Consider the following 19,264-nt stretch of genomic DNA (forward strand, 5'->3'; position numbering starts at 1 on the left):
AATTTCAGCATCTGTAGTCAGGTTTTCAATTCACACCAGAAATATACAATCTTTATTGGAACATTCAGAACAAAACAACATCCTGCTGTTAAAGGGTCAGGCTCATGAGAACATGATGGGCTCCTGCAGCGTGGTGGGCGGGGCCGACCCGGAGGGCGGAGCCTGGGTGCATTTTACGATTTCCCTCTTTTCTTTAGAGGAAAAAAAGAGGACACCTGCTGTCCTGCGATTACAGTTTGAAGTGAGAATCTTTATTGTCAACCTCGGTGGAATCGGTGAATACACAAAAACATAGAAATCTGATACAAAGCTCAAGACGAAGTGGAATAAAAGACGCAGATACAAACGGCGACGATGATTCTCTACAGTATTTTACACCAACGTCTCTTTGACCTGTCGGCTCAGGTGTGGGCTGCGCCGTCACCACGGACCAATCAGAGAGCAGCGTTCTTCACAGCGCCACAGACCCGAGCGTGGAGAGTCTGTGGAGGAACCAGCAGGAGAGGGGTCTCCTTTCAGGACTACCGGCCCCGCACGCCCCCCCTGGGTGCTCCTCTTGGTGGCGGTCCTCCTCTCCGGTTGCCCGGCCCCATTCCTCCTCCGGGACCCCACCCGCCTCGGCCGCCACGCCCGGACCCGTAACCGCCATCGTCTCTCTGAGAGGAACGGCCTGCTCGGGGACAGCACACAGGGAGGATCGAGGATGTGACACTGTGTCTACGAACCAGGTCAGGATACCGTAACTCTGTTTCTTTACCTCCGTCGGGTCCTCCTGACTCTCGGTCTCGGGAGTCTCCCGTTCCTGGACCGTCCTGCCACGGGCGCTTGCGCGGAGGCAGGGACGCCATGTCCATCCCCTGCATGGACGAAGGCCGATCCCGCCCGGACATGGACGACCCATCATGCATCTGCTGCCCGTCTCGATAGCTGTCATGTCCTGCGGAGAGAGGCAGTGTGAGGAGAGCCGTGTTTTACAGGCGAGACAGGAAAGACAGGAAGAAAGGAGGCGAAGACTCACCTCCTCCTCTGGGCGGACCTCCCCCCCGCATGGGCCTCCCCCGGCCCCCGCCGTCCCAGCCCCGGCCCATCTCCTCCGAACCATCGTAACCTTCCTCTTGACCACTGTAGTCATCGTAGCCTCGACCTCCAGGTCGGCCAGGACCCCCGCCTCTGAACCTGAAACAGAGTCAGTCGACAAGATCCAGATGAAGAAGACAAAATACTCAGACCAACACTGTAAGACTAACATAATCACATTATTAATCATGTCTGTCAGATGAGAAAGGGCTGAAATCTTGTCTATAAAGGTCTTTCTTCAACAAAGGTGAATGCACAAGAGGAGACACGTGTCCTCATCCAAGATGGCAGCTATGCTAATTTATTGGCAACGGGGCAGAATTGTCAAGTTATTCAATTTTAGTGATGTAAAAATGGGATGAAATGCGGCATTCAGAGTCTGCACTGATGATCATTCAGACAGGTACCGTTGCTAAAGTTTCCCAGTCAAAGCAGGAAGTTCTTCTCACCTGTCGTCCCTCCGTCCTCTGAACTCTCCATCATTGAACCTGTCGTTGGACCCCCAGTTCCCTCCGCTCCCTCCACCTCGGTGTCCTCCCCCTCGGTGACCCCCTCCTCCTCCTCCTCCTCCCCCTTGGTACCCGGGTCCAGACCTCCAGCCCTCATCTCCTCTGTTGTGGAAGTCCTGGCCTCCGTCGTAGTCCTGCGGCCCGTGTCGGCCCTGCTGATTGTCACCCCAGTACGGCCCCGAGCCTTGCTCGGGTCCTCCGGGGCCCTGCCGGTCCGGGGGACCCATGTGGTGATTGGGTGGTTGTCCCCGATGGTCACCTGGATGAGAGGAGTCAGAACTGGTTATTATGACTATCCATCCATCCATCCATGGGAACGTAGACTGACCGGTATATCGAGAGCTTCGCCTTTCGGCTCAGCTGCTTCTTCACCACAACGGACCCTGTCGCTTCACACTCGACTGCGAACCGCCCCAGTGCATGCTGTACGTCCGGGTTCGATGAAGCCAACAGGACAACATCATCTGCAAAAAGCAGAGATGAAATCCTGTGGTCCCCAAACCGGACCCCCTCTGGCCCCTGGCTGCACCTAGAAATTCTGTCCATAAAGATTATGAACAGAACCGGTGACAAAGGGCAGCCCTGCCGGAGTCCAACATGCACCGGGAACAGGTCCGACTTACTGCTGGCAAGGCGGACCAGACTCCTACTCCGGTCATACAGAGACTGGATGGGATTGAGGAGGTCCTCGAAGTATTCCTTCCACCGTCCAACAATATCCCCAGTTGAGGTCAGCAGCTCCCCACCTCCACTGTATACAGTGTTGGCGGAGACCTGCTTTCCACTCCTGAGGCACCGGACGGTTTGCCAGAATTTCTTCGAGGCCGACAGATAGTCCTCCTCCATGGCCTTTCCGAACTCCTCCCAGACTCGAGTTTTTGCCTCCACAACCACTCGGGCTGCAGTTCGCTTGGTCTGCCGGTACCTGTCAGCTGCTTCTGGAGTCCCACGAGCCAATAATCCTCGATAGGACTTCTTCAGCTTGACAGCAGCCCTTACTTTCGGTGTCCACCACCGGGTTCGGGGGTTGCCGCCACGACAGGCACTGGAGACCTTACGGCCACAGCTCCAAGCAGCTGCTTCGACAACAGAGGTGGAGAACACGGTCCACTTGGACTCAATGTCTCCAACCCTCCCTCGGGACATGAGAGAAGCTCTCCCAGAGGTGGGAGTTGAAAACCACGCTGACAGAGGGTTCCACCAGACGTTCCCAGCAGACCTTCACAAGGCGTTTGGGTCTGCCAAGTCTGTCCGGTTTCCTCGTCCGCCAGCGAATCCAACTCACCACCAGGTGGTGATCGGTCGACAGCTCTGCCCCTCTCTTCACCCGAGTGTCCAAAACATGCGGCAGGAGATCAGATGATACGACAACAAAGTTGGCTGCCACCCAATCCACATTGCACTTGGCCCCTACGGTTCCCTCGGTGGGTGGTGAGCCCACCGGAAGTCAGGCCCACGTCGCCCCATCGAGCTGAGCCCGGCCGGGCCCCGTGGGCAAAGGCCCGGCCACCAGGCGCTCGTTTACGAGCCCCAACCCCAGGCCTAGCTCCAGGGTGGGGCCCCGGCTGAGCCATACCGAGCGACGTAGCGACCTTTGTTCTTTTTCTCTGCATAGGGGCTATTGAACTGCTCTCAGTCTGGCCCGTCACCCAGGACCTGTTTGCCATGGGAGACCCTACTCGGGGGCATAAAGCCCCCCTGCAACAAAGCTCCTGGGATCATGCGGGCTCTCAAACTCCCCCACCATGTTCTAGAGGGAGTTATGACTAATTAAAGCAAATCATCTTCACCAAAGCCTTTTCTTGTGTCGTACCTTTGCTGTTTGGCCCCTGCTGACCCATCCCGTGCATCATGGGCCCCGAATTCTGCCCCTGCACAGAACACATCAGGATTAATTCTGAAAAGTCAGAACCAGCTGAGACGAACCGGACCAGTTCTCATTCAAAGGAACCCACCTGATGCTGCATAAAGGGGGGGCCCTGCATGTTGCCTGGAGGCCCCTGCATGTTTCCATGGGGTCCTTGCATGTTTCCAGGCCCCCCCTGCATGTTTCCATGGGGTCCTTGCATGTTTCCATGAGGTCCTTGCATGTTTCCAGGGCCCCCCTGCATGTTTCCATGGGGTCCTTGCATGTTTCCAGGGGGCCCCTGCATATTTCCATGAGGTCCCTGCATGTTACCTGGGGGCCCCTGCATGTTGCCCATCCCATAGTTGTTGGCCATATTGCCATGTGTCCTGGAAGGGGGGCCCATCATCCCACCCTGCATTGGACCCTGGGGGCCCATCATGTTCCCCTGAGGAGGCATCATGCCTCCCTGGGATGGAGGCCCTTGAGAATCCCTTGGACCCATTCCTCTGGGAGGGGGCCCCATCATCCCCCCAGGGGGCCCCTGCATCCCTCTGGGTCCCATGCCGTGAGGTCCTTGGGGACCCATATTTCTTGGAGGGCCTTGATGTCTCTGCATGCCTTGGGAGCCTTGCATGTCTGGTGGCCCCATCATGCCCTGAGGAGGCCCCTGGTGAGACTGTGGCCCAGAGGCTGGTCCCATGAACGGAGGCTGCATGGGGGGACCCATGTTGTTGGACATCTGCTGCGGAGGCATGTTGGAAGGAAAGCCCTGCTGGCCAGGAGCCATGGGGCCACCAGGACCTCCGGGGCCGGCGAAGGGGGGCCCAGAGCCTTGTCCTTGTGGGGGGCCCATGTTCCCGTCCGAGCCCATCTGGTTCATTCGGTCCATCTTCATCTGCTGCAGAGAGACACCCCAGAACAACGTCAGGAGACGGATCCTAGACCTGAAGCAGTCCTCCAGACTCAACCAAGAACTAAAACTCCTAAAACTGCTTCCTGGAATTCTGAATAAAGCGACTCCCACCTCCAACAGCATGGGGTTGGTGTACTGCAGAGCCGCCATCTCCTGCTCAATCTCCGCCTGAGTCCTCTTCTTCAGATCCACCTTCTGCTCCACCTTCCGGTCTTTGGACAGCTCTCCAGAAGGAGGCATCATGGGAACTTTGTTCTCAGCCCAGGCCTGCAGAGACGCGTCAGCATGTTTCAGAGTGTCCAAGGAGATTCGCTTTCAATGTCGTGGAAAGGAGCGGCGAGGCGTTACCTGCTGAAACTGTGCTGGGATGGGTTTGGCGTACGGGACTTTCTTCTGAGGAACCTTCTTGGCGTCCTTGCCCATGACCTCATCCATGCCCCAATCCAGACCGGGGATGGACATCTCCACCTCAGGGGCCACCTCTTTATCTGGAGACAGCGTGTGGAGTGAATGAGTGGGCCGTGTAGCGATCCCTGTGGGACGCCTCTCAGGATCACACTTACTGCTCTGCTCCTGCTCCATGGCGGCCTTCAGCTGCTCGGGGATGCCCATGCCGGGGATGGCGGCCACACTGTTCGGCTCCACGTCATCTGAAACAAACGGGCCTGTCAGCGGTGGATCAGGGAGAGTGAACACGCTAACGAACTGTCCTGTGCGTCTCACCGTACTCCACGCCGTCCTCTGACATGCCGGGCAGCAGGTTCAGGTTGTAACGGTCCCTCATCTTATCTCCCGGTCGATTCCTCGTCCAGAACTTACTGGAAAACAAAAGGAGATCATTCAAGTCAGGAGTGTCTAGTGTCACACAGTTGCAGCTGATCCACCTCACTGTTTATCATTGTAAACATATCAGTGGTATAGTGCACACTTCATGAGTAACGTTAACTTTTAAAGGCCGTTGAGTCCCAGATGGATGGATTTCCATTGGATACCTGGTGTGGTCGTTGGAGCCGGAGCAGAGGATGTGACCCAGCGGGTGCCAGGCCAGACTCCAGATCATCCCCTCATGAGCCATCTCCATGCCCCCGACCTCCTTCTCCACCCTGAAACAGCAGCAGGCGTGTGAGGAAACAGCTGCAGGCGCATCGTCGGACCTTCCTGTTTGCAGTGTGAGGGTCTTACCCAGTGTGCCAGAAGAGCAGCGAGCCGTCGGAGCCTCCGCTGGCGAACAGACCCTCGTGAACCGGATGCCAGGCCACCGCTGGACACACACAGAACACACACGCATGAAGACTCCTCCCTGATTTAGACTAACACCTGGTTTCCTCCACCGCCTCACCTGTAGCCTCCTTCTTGTGCCCCCTGAACACCTGCAGCTCCTCCTTCAGGTTCCTGATGTCGAACAGCTTACACAGGTGGTCTCGGGATGCCGTCAGCAGCCAGTTTCCATTCAGGTTCCACTTCACCTCCATCACAGTGTTCTTATGGGCGTGGCTGAGGAGACAGGAAGTCAGATTACCTCTAAACGTCATGTAAAAGCCCTCATCTGTGAGGTGCCAAAGGCAAACATCTCATGGAGAACTCACAGCGTGGCCAGACTCTGTCCCGTCTTGGGGTCCCAGAACTTGATGGGCTGCTGGCTGTCTTTACTGCCCGAAACCACCAGGCCTTTGGTTGGATGCCAGTCCACACATTTCACATCAGCACCGTGACCTGCGAGCACGGAGAAGACCAGATTGAACAAAGCAGCGAACCCCTCTTCATCAGACCAACGGGACGCTTTGAGACGATCGCCGAGGAGACGGCCGGCGGCTGGGTTCTGTACCTCGGAGGATCCTCTCCTCGTGGCAGCGCAGGAAGTCCCAGATTCGAACTGTGCCGTCGTCCGAACAGGTGGCAAACTTATTATCTGTAGGAGAGAAACTGGAGGAGAGGAGACGGAGTCAGAGCGGCGACATGAAGTCCTGAATCCAAAGAAAACCTGATGAAATCTGGCAATGACGGTTTACTGAGCTACAATACCAAGAAAGTGACAGAACGATGTGTTATTGCTCGTCTAACACAGATTGATAAGTTTTCTCTATTTTGTAACGTTGTCAAGAAACACTTTGTACCAGAAGACAGTGTGCGGCACAGTTTTCAGTTTATTACAAGAAAACAGGAGGCATAAGCATCAAGTGGGGTCGTCAGTAAACACAACTATTACTGTACTCTGAGGCTGTTGGGGAAAAATCAAACTGGATGTCACTAACATCATAGAGGTGATATCAAAAAAACCCTGCATCCTGTGTTAAAACATGGAAACCTGCACCAGTCCAGAGAAGGAAGATTGTCAACAGGTTCAAAGCTCCTGGAAAACTGTTAGTAACTTTTAAAAAAACAGGTCGACCTTCTCGAGGGAGATGTTAGAATACTTTGTGTGTGCAAAAATGAACTAACACCATGCGGTCAGCCTGTTCAGTGAGCTTTACCAGCAGGCTGGACAAAAAAAAAAAAAAAAAAAAAAGTCTGTCCCAGTGATTCCTGTTTCTGAGGAATGATGTGTAAGAGAAACGACAGTCACACAGTAAACGAACATGAATCTCCAGAACAGACCCAAAAGTCAGATATTCTGCCGTTCTCTAAGACTTTGGCCAGTTCTTCACAGTTATTTATACTCCAGAAAGTGTCTTACTGTAAATTAAGGAATCAAACAGACCATTGAGAAATAATTTGGTTTTCTATTTAACAATTTTAACTGATTACTATCACACTGCACTAAGCAGAGAGCAGAATTTTACTCTATATTACTGTTATTCACACTTTGAGAAGGACGTTTGACACTTTTTTTTTTTAAATCAGCCATAACATTATGACCAGCGAAAGCTGGAGGGACATATCGGGCAGCAAGTATTTACTGAAGCAGAAAAAGGAATCAGTGAGGACCAGACAGTGAATGACGAATGGCGATCAGGTCAGAATAACCCCAGAACTGCAGCTCAGGCCGTATAAAGGATGTTTAGGCAGAGCAATCTATCAAAGACCCTCCAAAGATGACCGAGGTGAACTGGTGACGGATTTATACATCACCAAAACTGCCAACATGAAAATTCCAGGATTTAAAAGAGCTTCTTAAGAGATGTTTAGCTCTCACAGTGCAACTTCAGAGATGTAGAGACCTCGTATCTCTCATGGCTAATGAAGCAGCAAAAGAAGGATCTAAAACATACTGACAGGTGGTCATTAAGTTATGGCTGATGGGTGCATTTTTGCTGGTACTGTAACTGATTTACCTGATAGTTGCACATCTGAGTCATAATTTTAGATATATTCAAGCACTGATTATTTAATTTCTTTTTTAAATTACTACAAATAAACCTCTCTGGTCTTTCCTTAAAATTATCTTCACTGTTTTTCCTATTTTTAGAAAATAGGTCAAAATGTCAACAACCCAAACTGGGCTGAGCGGTTCATAAATAATCAAAACATTTAAAGTAAAGAATGTTGGATGACAAAATGTTTCCGGGTTGTAAACTGTGTGAGATCGTGTGAAGCAGAGATCCGTTTCTATCAGTAAACCGGTGAAGTGAGGCAGTGAGATGTTTCCAGGCTCGGACTCTCGTGTAGCCACCGCGCTTTAACCCTTGACCTCCAGAGCAGGTAGATCAGGTCATTTGAGGAGAAGACTTCCCATTATGCTTCCTGCTCCACTAACCCAGTGATCCCCCAGCTGCTCTTCACACAGCTCCACCTGCTGGACAACCACCGGAAGTGCAACAGCAGCCTGAGCTCCACTCACACGGTTCCTCTCTCACTTTGAAAACATTGGAGGAGAAACTTTCTAAACATAAAGTCTAATATTCAGACATTTTCAGACCTTAAATAGTAAATGAAGCAATATCAGAGGCAGTCTTATCAAAATCCAGATGTGAAATCACTTGAATCATATTTTTTTTCCAGTTAAATTGATCCTGATGCAGAGTTTCAGAAGAGTTGTAAAAGCACTCATCCTGAAAACTATTCAAAGAACTAAATAACTTCCAACATTGTCAAGAGCAAGCATGTTGAATTGTAAACTGTACAACTAAAAATGCATGGTGATTAGATTACAGTGAGTATTTGTAATCTAATTATAGTCAACCAATTAAGTGCTTATATTATAGCTTCCATCCTGCACGGCTGCATTTCCAGGTGATTATTTGCAGCAATAGTCAGCATGTTCAACTTATTTATTGGCGTTTAAGTTCTTTAGAAAGATGCTTCACTATGCAGTATAAAGTAGTGCGGGGGGGGGGGGGGGGGGGGGGGGTCTATCAAAACGAGAGTGGTTTGGCTTGAGCTTCATCTAGAAAATAAAAACAGGGACATTTAACTTGACATTCCCGCAAACCCGTCATTGTCTCAGTGAAGCCACTGGGAGACGTCAATGCAGCTCAAATTACAGAAATAGCAATTAATTCTGCTTCAAGTTAAAGGAATCCACAGTCTGCATGCTAAAGCATTTTGAATGGAGTCAAAACATCCCTGACTTGAACCTGCCATGTTCTGCTGGTGGAGGAGACGAAGGCTCAGAGTCTGCCGCTGCTCAGATCAGCTGAGTGCAGCAGCTGTACTCCTCACAAAACAGGATTTAAACCCTGAAATGATCGCTCACTGATGGGTCCATTTAACACCGTGTGCAGAAGATACACACAGCGAGAACATGACCGGACGTTTTCATCTGGCTCTGTGTGGATTTAGCTCAGACTGTTTACAATCTATTAGCAAAATTAGGTTCATTTGTGCTTTCATGCACAGATTTCTGTGTATTAATATTTAAATGTTTGGTTTCCACTTTACAATATGTAAGAACCTGTAAATGTGTTCATCACTTCAGCTGATTTATTCAGGATTTCAGTGGTTAAAGCAGTAAAAAGAAAAAATGCTGCTGTATAGAGACAATCGGAGTGAGAGAGGGAAAAGCAAAGGCTGAGGTTTACAGGTAACTGCAGGTGTGCGCACATCGGAGTACACACACACAAATCTGTGTATGCACAGATGGATTTTGTCACACACACACACACACACACACACGTCTCTATGGTGCTGTGACAGCTCTTCTCGTGTCGCGGGTTTTCCCTCAAAGAGCAGAATCTACAACAATGACTGGAGTAGATTAATGGCTGCAACAGACACGACAGAGAAAATCAGCATGACTTAAAAATTTTAGAAAACCCCCCCCCCTAACTTATGCTGTCAGTTTTGTTGCAGGGTAACTGAGTGTGTGGACGAACAAGCAAAAGGGAGAGAAATAAAAAGATGTTTGTTCCGAGTGTGCAGGTCGGAGAAAGGAGGACAGTGTGAAATGTTCCTGAGTCGCTACGTCAAGGCTGGTGGAGTCGCTCGCTAACTGCAGCCCTGCTCACACCGCAGACCGGTTCACTGGAACACGGACTCTAATGTGAGCCTGATTTACCAACTGAGGAAACGGTAAGAGTAAAACCAATTACTGAGAAGCTGCAAACGCTGAGTGGCGGTGACAATTCAGTGTTTGATTTTGTGTCAACTGAGTGCAGCTAAAGGTAGCCGGAGTGTGTGATGTGTGAACGGCGCCGACCCCGAGAGGAGTTCTGCTTATTCTGATGTCAAATGCAGTCAGAAGATGTTCCATGTTGAGGAATTCTAACCGTTCTCAGGATGCCAGGCTGACGGTTTGAGCTCTAAGATGCTCTCTGTGCTGAGGGAACCCGTGAGCTCTTTACAGTAATCTAGGTTAAATGTTTCCACCTCCTCGTTCTCTCCTGTCTCTGTGATAATGAGTCTTCCCAGCAGCCTGCCCTGCCTCCATCCAGCTGTTTGATGCTTTGATCACTGCCTACTGGGTTTGAGCAGGTCACAGCTGAATCTGTGCAGCTGGATGCTGAACTAACAGCTCGGCACAGAGGAGAGACTTCCTCTGCTTCCAGTCCTCGTTCTAAGCCAGTGCTGGACATGTGGCCCTGTGGGTGACGGGCCATCAGCAGGATATTCTAGATCAAATAAAGTTAGCTTGCTTACTTGTTTACTGAATTCAAAATATAGTGGGGGGGGAAAAAAATCACAATTGCAACACAGACTAACAAAAAGTGAAGCTGAGCAACATAAGCTCATAAAAATAGCAACACAAACGGCTTTTAAGCAAGGGATCCTTGTCTTATTGGTCAAAACATCTTGGTCGTCTATAGCGCTGCTAATTCTTGGCTGAGCTAAAGGTTTCCCACTGCATGTTTGTTGAGATTTAATCCCAGCAAAGTGAGACTTGACTCATGAGGAACGTAGGTTTTACCTTCGGAGAGTAAAGGAAGCCCTGAGTCTTTCTGGAGTGTCAGCAGAACAGTGAGGGTGTGAGAGGTCGACACAGCAGCAGGACGTCAGCGGAGAGACTCGGGTGTGTCACTCTGCTCACTGAGGGTCGGCCTGGCGCTCTAACTCCACTTCAAACCCCTCTGCCTGTTCTCAGTGAAGCTAACGCTAACAGGAGAGTGGGCGGGGCTTCAGGTGTTTAAAGGTCTGTGTTTCAGGTGCAGACGTGAGATTCAAACCTTTATTTAAACCTGATCGTCTTTATTCACTTCACTTTATTTTATTGGTCCCTGCTAAATCTTTATTGCTCCAGAGTGAAAGCGGGCCTTTATTGATGTCCTCCTCACCAGCGCCCAAAGCGCCGGGCCTACCCAGACCATTCAGTAGTGAGTGATCCATGACTTTATTCAAAACATCAACCGTTTGAGTACACAGAGAGAGACTGCTCAGAAGGAAGAATATCAACAACAGATCACTGCAGTGTTGCGACAGCACACACTTACATCTGTCATTAATCAACCACAACAAACACAACAGGTGGCGCCCCCCTGTGGCAGACAGAGAGCAGCGCAGACTGGCCTGAACTACAGAGAATGGGAGATTGGGTATAAACCTGGCTTCTCTAATGGCCTCCTTGTGAGCCTGGAACATCTTGACGTTGTTCATGTTGGACTGCCAGTACTTGACGTAGCCGCCGTGGTCCGCCGTCAGCATCCACATGTCGTTATGAGACCAGGTCATGGCTCGGACCGGACTGTCGTGAGCCTGCAGGGGGGAGAGAGGCGGAGAGGGGTGAGCGTCTCCAAATACAAACTGAAATATCTCAACATCAGACATTTTATTTACTTGAAGCGGCTCGTTTTCAGTGGCACACAAAAATCAATCCTCGAGTCCAAAAAGAAAATCCACACACACAACATTTAGTGACAGTGTAGAAAGTCTTGAAAGGGTTGAATAGATTTTTCTATAATAGCCAATTGATTTTCAGAGTGCCATGCTTTGTGCTTCTGGACAGCTCAGTGTGACTTCCTGTCTCAGGCAAAAACAGTTTCAAGTGAAAACATAAATCTTTCATTGTGTTTTGGTTCGTTTACCCTACTCCGGCGCTCAGAGCTGCTGAAAGTAAAACGTTTTGAAAACAGGTCCCATAGTAATTTTTTTTTAATAACATCATTCCCCAACTACCGTCTCTAGTCAGGACAGTCCTCAAACTACACCAGAAAGGAAAAAAAACCCCAAAAACTTCAACACCATGAACCAGGTGTCAGTATAATCTTCACTCCTCTGAAGAAGTGTGGATGGAGGAAGAAGGTTTACCTGTAAAATGGTCTCAAAGTTGAAGGTGAGTCCGTTCCACAGGGTGAACTCTCCACTGGAGGCTCCGGTCACCAGCCGGCGGCCTTCAGGAGTCCACTGCACAAACAAGGAAACAGACGGGCCTCAGCTCCACCTGCGTCTCACAGCACAGAACCAGATGATGCACAATCCTCATCCTCAAGTCCGGCAAACTGAAGACTCTGTTCGCTCGGTGCTGGATTTACAGCTTAAGATGGTGAACCTGCAGGCTGAATGTGAGACTGACGGAAAGAAAGACGCAGTCTCCTCACCCTGATGACGAACACGGGACACTTGACTTTGTTGGTGGAGGTGCGGACGAACTTGGTGGTGACGGCGTTCATTGGGTTGTTGAGCATTCCGACAGGAGGAACGAGCTGCAGAGACACCGAGAGGACAGATGTTCAAGGGCAGAAACAACTCAGATCTCAGCTAAAACGCCTCAACGGAGTCCAAGTAGCTCATTCAATGTTGTGACGGGACGTTCATCTGAAGATTTACTGAGTGTGTGTGCGTGAGTGTGTGTTCTCACATCATTGTAGCATCCTGCGTCGGGCTGGATGGCTCTGAAGTCCCGGCTGTCTCGCTGCCACAGGCGGTTCTGCAGAGAAAACAAACAGTGAGGACTGAAGGTTCCTCTGCTCAGGTTTGTTCTCTCACCTCCCAGTCAGACACACTTCGTACATCCAACAGCCAGACCAACACAGTGTGGACTGGTTCACACTGCGGACTGCTTTATTCATGCGCAAAGCTGCAGCAGCAGCCAGCTGCCACTAGGTGGCAGCTCACTCAGATGATCTAATCCTGCTCAATCTGAAGAGATAACTTCCCTGGACTCATTCTGAGAGGTGATCCAAGTCTATATTTGTGAGTTGAAGGGATGAAGACTGTTGTTTTTGTCACTTTCCTTGAATGGTTAAAGCGCCACGAAGTGTCAATCACCAAAACAAAAACAAAATATTACAAATGAATGATTTCCTGATCACACTTTATGGCCCCATTTTTCAGATCCGAGTATCGACTGATTCTAATCCGATACTTAAACCACAAAGATAGAATAAAAACAATAAATTAAAGTTTCATTTTAAACATGTACACACACATTCCTTCAGTCAGTCATTTTATTTTAAAAAAGACTTCACTTTCGTCAGCAGTTCTTTCCCACCTTCGCTCAGTTTTTTTCTTTCATTCAAGGTTAATTCGTGGTTCAGCCTAAAGCCTCTTCATACACCGAGCCCGTCAACGCAAAAATCCAGCTGCTTAAAAAAGGATCTGAGGTGCAAAAAGGCCGTGGAGCTCTGCTCTATGGCACCTCACGTCTAAAATCTGGGACCACGTCTGGATGCAACTGACCACGGACGGTTCTGAAGTGATGCCGACCCGGATCATCGAGGCAGGACTACTGACACGTCAGCCACAGCAGGCCGCAAACACAGCTCAGTGGACAGCAGGTGACATTAAAAAACATCTGTGATCAGATATCAGCTTGATTTGCCGATACCCGATGAATCACGGATAGTTAATAATGTGTAAGGATGTGACTGAAACTGGTATGGATGTTGAAAAGACGGCAGGAGGCACTGAGCTGCATCGTTCTGATCAGTGGTGGGTGTGGGGGCTGGGCGGAGCGGCAGGCGGGTACCTCCAGGTATCGGATGACGGAGGGGTTGTAGTCGATGGTCTTGCGGTTGACGGCCTTCCTCATGCGCTTCCCGTCGAAGGTGAGCTGCTGCATGGCCTGCTGCTGGGCAAAGTCCGGCCTCTTGTAGAACACCTGCCGCGGCGCCTGGTGCTGGAAGCGCGGCATGTGGAAGAACCGCTGCGGCGAGCCGATGTCCGTCGCCATGGTGACCAGGTGAACCTGCGGGACACATCCAATGATTAGGACACGGTGCAGCTACAACCTTCTGATTCCCCTGATTTATTCACATATAAATGTATTTATTCACACAGTCCACCGGCCATAACATTAAACTTTTAACACAATTTGGTAAAAACTATTTACAGGAAAGACTTTTAGGTTATGATCATGAAGTGAAAACCCTTAATTCCGGCAGAAGAGCAGAAACATGCATCAGTGGGACAAAAACGAGACCCGAACAATGCAACAATACACAGCTTCACACAGATCATGTGATTTAACAAAAACTGAGACAAATAACAGCTTTAAGGTTCAATAAACTGATCCATGACATGGCTAGACCGAAAGCAGAGAACCTGTACTAATTACTTATGCAATGTAATAACTCGTTGAACTGTTAGGTGACTAATAAATGATGCAGGAAGAAACACAGCTTAACTTAAAGTAGCATCAAATCTGAAAATAATTCTGTGATTAGACTGAAACCCCCAATTTAAATGGAGAAATCTCCCCTGGTAAGAGTATCGACTGCAGTGTAAAGAAGTCCTCATCCCTACTGACTCCCTCACTTCATTACACAAAGGGATCAATCACAAAACCTGATCACATAGAGATTTATTTTCATTCAAAGATTTTGATATTTCATTCTGTGAAGATGTAGATGTGTCAGAAGCTGCCGGACACTTTGAAATGTGGCTCAAAAGAGAGAATTTGTTTGGAGGTTGATGGCAAAAAGATCAACATGTAAAGAAAACCACACATTCATTCATATCTCAGGAAATAAAACTGAATGTTTATGTATTTTAAGGTTGATTTCCAACAGTCACGTGTTTATAAAGAACAGCTAAACAGCGGCTGAAACCCTCTCCAATCACTAGAGGCATTATGCAGTTTTCTGTTTAAAAATATACAAAATATCTTCAGAAGGTATTGAGAAAATCTATTTTTTACAAACACAGCAGGTAAAGCTGCGATCTCTGGACTGGCTCAACACAGACCTTCTAAACTGAGAAAGACCATAGGATTTATTGCCTCAAATCTACCATTCAGGTACTATTACTGCTCAAAGCCAGCTCACATGGGGCTGATTTTAAGCTTCCGTACATTCAGGTCAAGAAACGACAGCAAACAGCTGGTCAGATATCAGACAACACAAACTGCAAGTGTTGAACAAGTTCTCTCTTCACACTGCTCATTCTCCAAACAACATGTCAGCTGAATTCTGAGCTCAGGGCAGGAAAGACTCGCATGAAAACACAATTTTTAAATGTATAGCAATAATCAAACTCTTGAAGACTGAGAGGCGGGAAACTGGGACCGCCTGAGGAAAACATGAGCACAACTACAGCAGAGAAATTAAGCTTCAATTCTGTTTAAACACTCAACTTAGTGAAGACAGTCAGATGTAATTTTATAACGTTTCACCTCTGTGTACATTGGGGAAAACACTGCTTTTCTGAAATGCACATGTACAACACGGCCATAGTAAAACAGCTTTACTGCACATGCACGAGCAGATGGACGACAACAACACCGGCTGCGGCAGCCACCAGTGTCACAACCCCCAGTACCGTTCTCCTGGGATGTGGTAGTTTTAGAGTTCAGCCACCACAAATCCAACTGGATGGTCTGTACCTCCGAATGTCTGCGTACTCACCATTGTGAATCTTTATAGCGTATTGTTCCTGGTGTTTGGTTTCATTACAAAAACAACCAACAGCACCAACTTGTCACCATTCATGCAAACTATGTTGCTGTCAAATCTGTGTAAATGGGATTTTCTACAATGTTGCCACGCTAAATATCTTCTGAAAATAAAACTCAAAAATTACATTTTCACTTGACACTTGGTCGTGCAATTGAGGCATGAGAATAGTGAAGAACGACTGATTAGTAGAAATCCATACACAATCAATACAGTAACAACTCTGAAAGCCTTCAGTTATCAAGGAGACGTTCTGCAATATGTCAATTTTACAGAGAAAAGCAGATCAAATATAAAAACTGAATGAACAGACTTAGGATGTGCAATTCCTCCACATCAACATCATCACATTGAGATGTACAAAGTTTTATTATTCCAGATATAAAAGTTGCATTGCTGTACTTATTTTGTGTTCAGACCATACAAAGAAGTTTAAAACCGGAATGAGGTGAAGAGAGATTCACATGACAGCAAAAATAACCAACAAATGAATTTGAGAGAAATATTGAGTTTACATGTCGCTCAGTAATGACACCATAACTCTTCTAGAAGAAATTCAACACACAGGTCATTTTAAACTTGTTGGGTTGTACATTACTTTAAAGTCAAAAAACAGATTAAATCAGGTGTTTTAGACGTTTAGCCCAGGGCATCCAATCCAGCCCGCACGATGGATTCATGTCAAAATGACAAAGATGACACGGAGAGTTTTCAATAAAAATTCACGACTGTTGCTCATTTATACAAATGGATTTTGGTGTTTCAGTCTGAGTAAAGGAAAGAGCACAACACTGAGAAAACACTTGAAAGTTAAATGAACCTCATCTTTATGAAGTATCACGATCAAAGCAAACCTGAAAATTAAAAATAAAATTTTTTACACTGCAATTATTACTGCATGCCACAAATAGAACATGGGTTAGTGATATTTATGCGTTTAGGCTCCAGGAGGCAGTGCTCAAGCATGAGTTGTGTAAAAAGATAAGGTACATGTAAACTTTCAGATAAAGGGATCATAAATATTTACAATTAAAAGACAAAAATAGAAGAACAAACACTGATTTGAACAGAACATGTATTCTCAGTGTTTAAATGAGATGGAGAATTACGGTTCACATTTATTTATTTCAGTGTGACACATTTTGTGTTCAAACCCTTTGAGCTTCATGAGGCTTTTGAGACAATCAAATGTAAATTTCACTGCAGTGTTTTGAGATTATGCAAGATGTTCAACGATGTTATTTAATATGCACTTGACTGAATCACATTTTTATTCCTTGAGCCTTCTTTGATTCCTTCCCTGATACCTCCAATTTATGTAAAGCAATCATACCCTATTCTAAGCCTTTATATCTTCATTGCTAAACAAAATTCAGAATGACTAACCAAAGTCTCTCAGTGATCCCTAAACCATTAGAGAAGTTCGCAATGAACGTTAATTCAACCCCATACAGCTTGGTTGAACTAAGGACTTCACAGGAAAAGATGCTCCGAAAGGAAGGAACAGACTTACATGCCGCGACTGTCACACCATTTGACTTTTTGACCACATTACTCACTGAGATTTTAGATGTTTTGATAGGTTTTGTATCAACGTGATAACCAGACACGAGGTTCCAGCGTCTCTGCAGAGGCAAACATAAAGCTGCTGGTCCACTGCTGCCAGCTACAGTGCCCCAAAACACACTAAAACTGACGGTCGAACAACATTTCACTACACTAACTCTGTGTGTTTTTATCGAACTCGTCGCTTTAATCTGTTTCTAGTTGATGCTATCGATGCTAGCGCGACAGGAAGTACCGCTTTACCGTGCTAGCATGCTAACAGCTAGCAGCGCGGTCTTCCTGTAACCACGCAACTGCTTCTAAATAACAGCGTGACTTTGAGGAACAGAGAAAGTTTTGTTAAAGTCAACGTGAACAACACACGTTGGGACCACACGTCCAGGGGGGATTTGTGGAGGTTTGGTAGGGTTTGTTATCCGGAGTTAAATGGCGGCCGGCTGCTCGCTGGAACAACAGCGCGCTGCGGCGGAGTCCGTACTCACCAACTGTCTTTACAGCAGAGGGAGCTATCTGGCTGTCATGTAGGGGCTAAATCCCCCCGTTACGCTTTTAACTGGAGAAACATGAAGGGCTCAGACTTTAATAAACTCGAATTTAAGCAGGTTGGTTACTTTAGCCACCAGCCGCCTCCATCATGACGCTCCTTCTTCTTGGCCTATAGAACTATGAAAGTAGACCTCCGCTGCTGGAGTAACTGGATCAGCCTGGGCGCCATCTTGGATGAGGACCAACAACGCCCCAATTTGCTTTCCCGCAAATAAAACATTCTTTAATTACTGTTTAAAACACAGTTTAACTGAGCTGTGTTGTATTAGGAATATCTCATATATTATTGTTATCTGCAGATATATATTTAGATGTTTAAAAGTACAACTGATCCTATCATATCATCTGTTATCTGTCACAGAATAATTTGAAAATGGGATAAAATTAATAAAGTTATGATTATTTCAAAAGTGTAAAAAACTAAAGTGAACAGTGCACACGCTGAGGAAAGCGGGATCATCATCCAAGATGGCGGTGACACTGAACCTTCTTCAGCAGTCTACTTTAAATATCTATGTTCTCGATGTTCTCGGGCCTGCCGCAAAGTACGCTGGGATAATTTCTTCCCAGGCGGGAAAAAAACTAATAAGATGCGCAAAGGATGCCGGGAAAATGAGTTGTTATCTATTTTTCTGCTTTGAGTTCATTCAATACATCAAATACCACGTTTTTATTAATTTTACATTCTTGTCTTTCATCTTTTGAATCTGTGAAATGTGTGCTGAATATCTCATTTGTTGGATTACATAATAATTTATTGTTCCACATTTAAAAATAAAATTTAATGGAATTTCACCTTCTCGCTATCATTCTTATAACACTTTTTGTGTTTGAAATTTTAACTCTGTGGTTTCATTACTTACTCCTACACAGTTTTGTCCATGTTCCCTTGTGATATATGCTCTGACAAATGCTACGCATCAAAAAGTAAAATGTCCACCGTTCAAATACACACATTCACAGCTTTAATACCTATCTTATATATATGTCTTTTTTTATTATTTAAGAGTGGAAAGAGAAGTGGATAATAATTTTGTTTGGGAACATAACTAAACAGGATAGAATGGGAAAATACATGTTAGAGTTAAAAAACTGAAATATAAGTAAAATGATAACCAAATATAAAATAAAAATGGAAACATTTGCAAGGAGGGGAAACACAATATAATAGCTGATAACCCAGTGGGTGGATGCTGCACAAGAAATGTATTTGGTGAAGGAATTGATAAGGCTAAAAGAGAAGAGAGACAAGAGAAGAGAAGACATTCTGTAGAAGGTTTGAAAAATGGATGACTTTATTGTAAGTGACTTTTGTAAGGGACTTTAGGTAGAACAAAAAAATACAAAACATACTCATAACTTTAAGACAATAAAAAAGTGAACTGAAGAAATTAATTAGATAAATGAATTGGGTCTTTTTTTCTACTCCATTCAAGAGTCTGAAACGGAGGTGTTCAAGCCTTTTTACTGAGTGCCACATAAAGAGCTGAAACATCAGGGTCCTTCAACCTGTGTCAAGTACATCACTGAGAAAGCCTGAAACTTTCTGTACTCAGTGGCTGTCCTGGTATTTCAAAATGAAATAAAAAGCATTGATGAAACG

General features: G+C 46.8%; 1 protein-coding gene across 2 annotated transcripts; it reads right to left on the bottom strand.

Annotated features, from left to right (window-relative positions):
* Positions 1-17: 17 nt before the first annotated feature.
* wdr33 (WD repeat domain 33) lies at positions 18-17,784 on the bottom strand. Of its 2 annotated transcripts, XM_030114872.1 has the most exons (21): positions 17,598-17,784; positions 13,626-13,844; positions 12,516-12,584; positions 12,256-12,360; positions 11,966-12,061; positions 11,262-11,413; positions 6,174-6,271; positions 5,935-6,061; positions 5,688-5,842; positions 5,531-5,609; positions 5,341-5,451; positions 5,072-5,166; positions 4,912-4,998; positions 4,697-4,836; positions 4,460-4,615; positions 3,542-4,333; positions 3,400-3,457; positions 1,527-1,845; positions 1,019-1,176; positions 758-937; positions 18-670 (listed from the first exon to the last, which is right to left on the bottom strand). In XM_030114872.1, the coding sequence occupies exons 2-21, from the start codon at positions 13,827-13,829 to the stop codon at positions 522-524; spliced, it is 3,330 nt and encodes a 1,109-aa protein (XP_029970732.1). In that variant the 5' UTR covers positions 13,830-13,844; positions 17,598-17,784; the 3' UTR covers positions 18-521. The 2 variants fall into 2 exon arrangements, with proteins under 2 accessions (XP_029970732.1, XP_029970733.1); XM_030114873.1 differs by lacking the exon at positions 17,598-17,784 and having other exon boundaries at positions 3,542-4,330; positions 13,626-13,829.
* Between the last annotated feature and the right edge of the window lie 1,480 nt (positions 17,785-19,264).

Source organism: Salarias fasciatus, chromosome 18 (genome assembly GCF_902148845.1).
Source record: "Salarias fasciatus chromosome 18, fSalaFa1.1, whole genome shotgun sequence".
Taxonomy (NCBI): Eukaryota; Metazoa; Chordata; class Actinopteri; order Blenniiformes; family Blenniidae; genus Salarias; species Salarias fasciatus.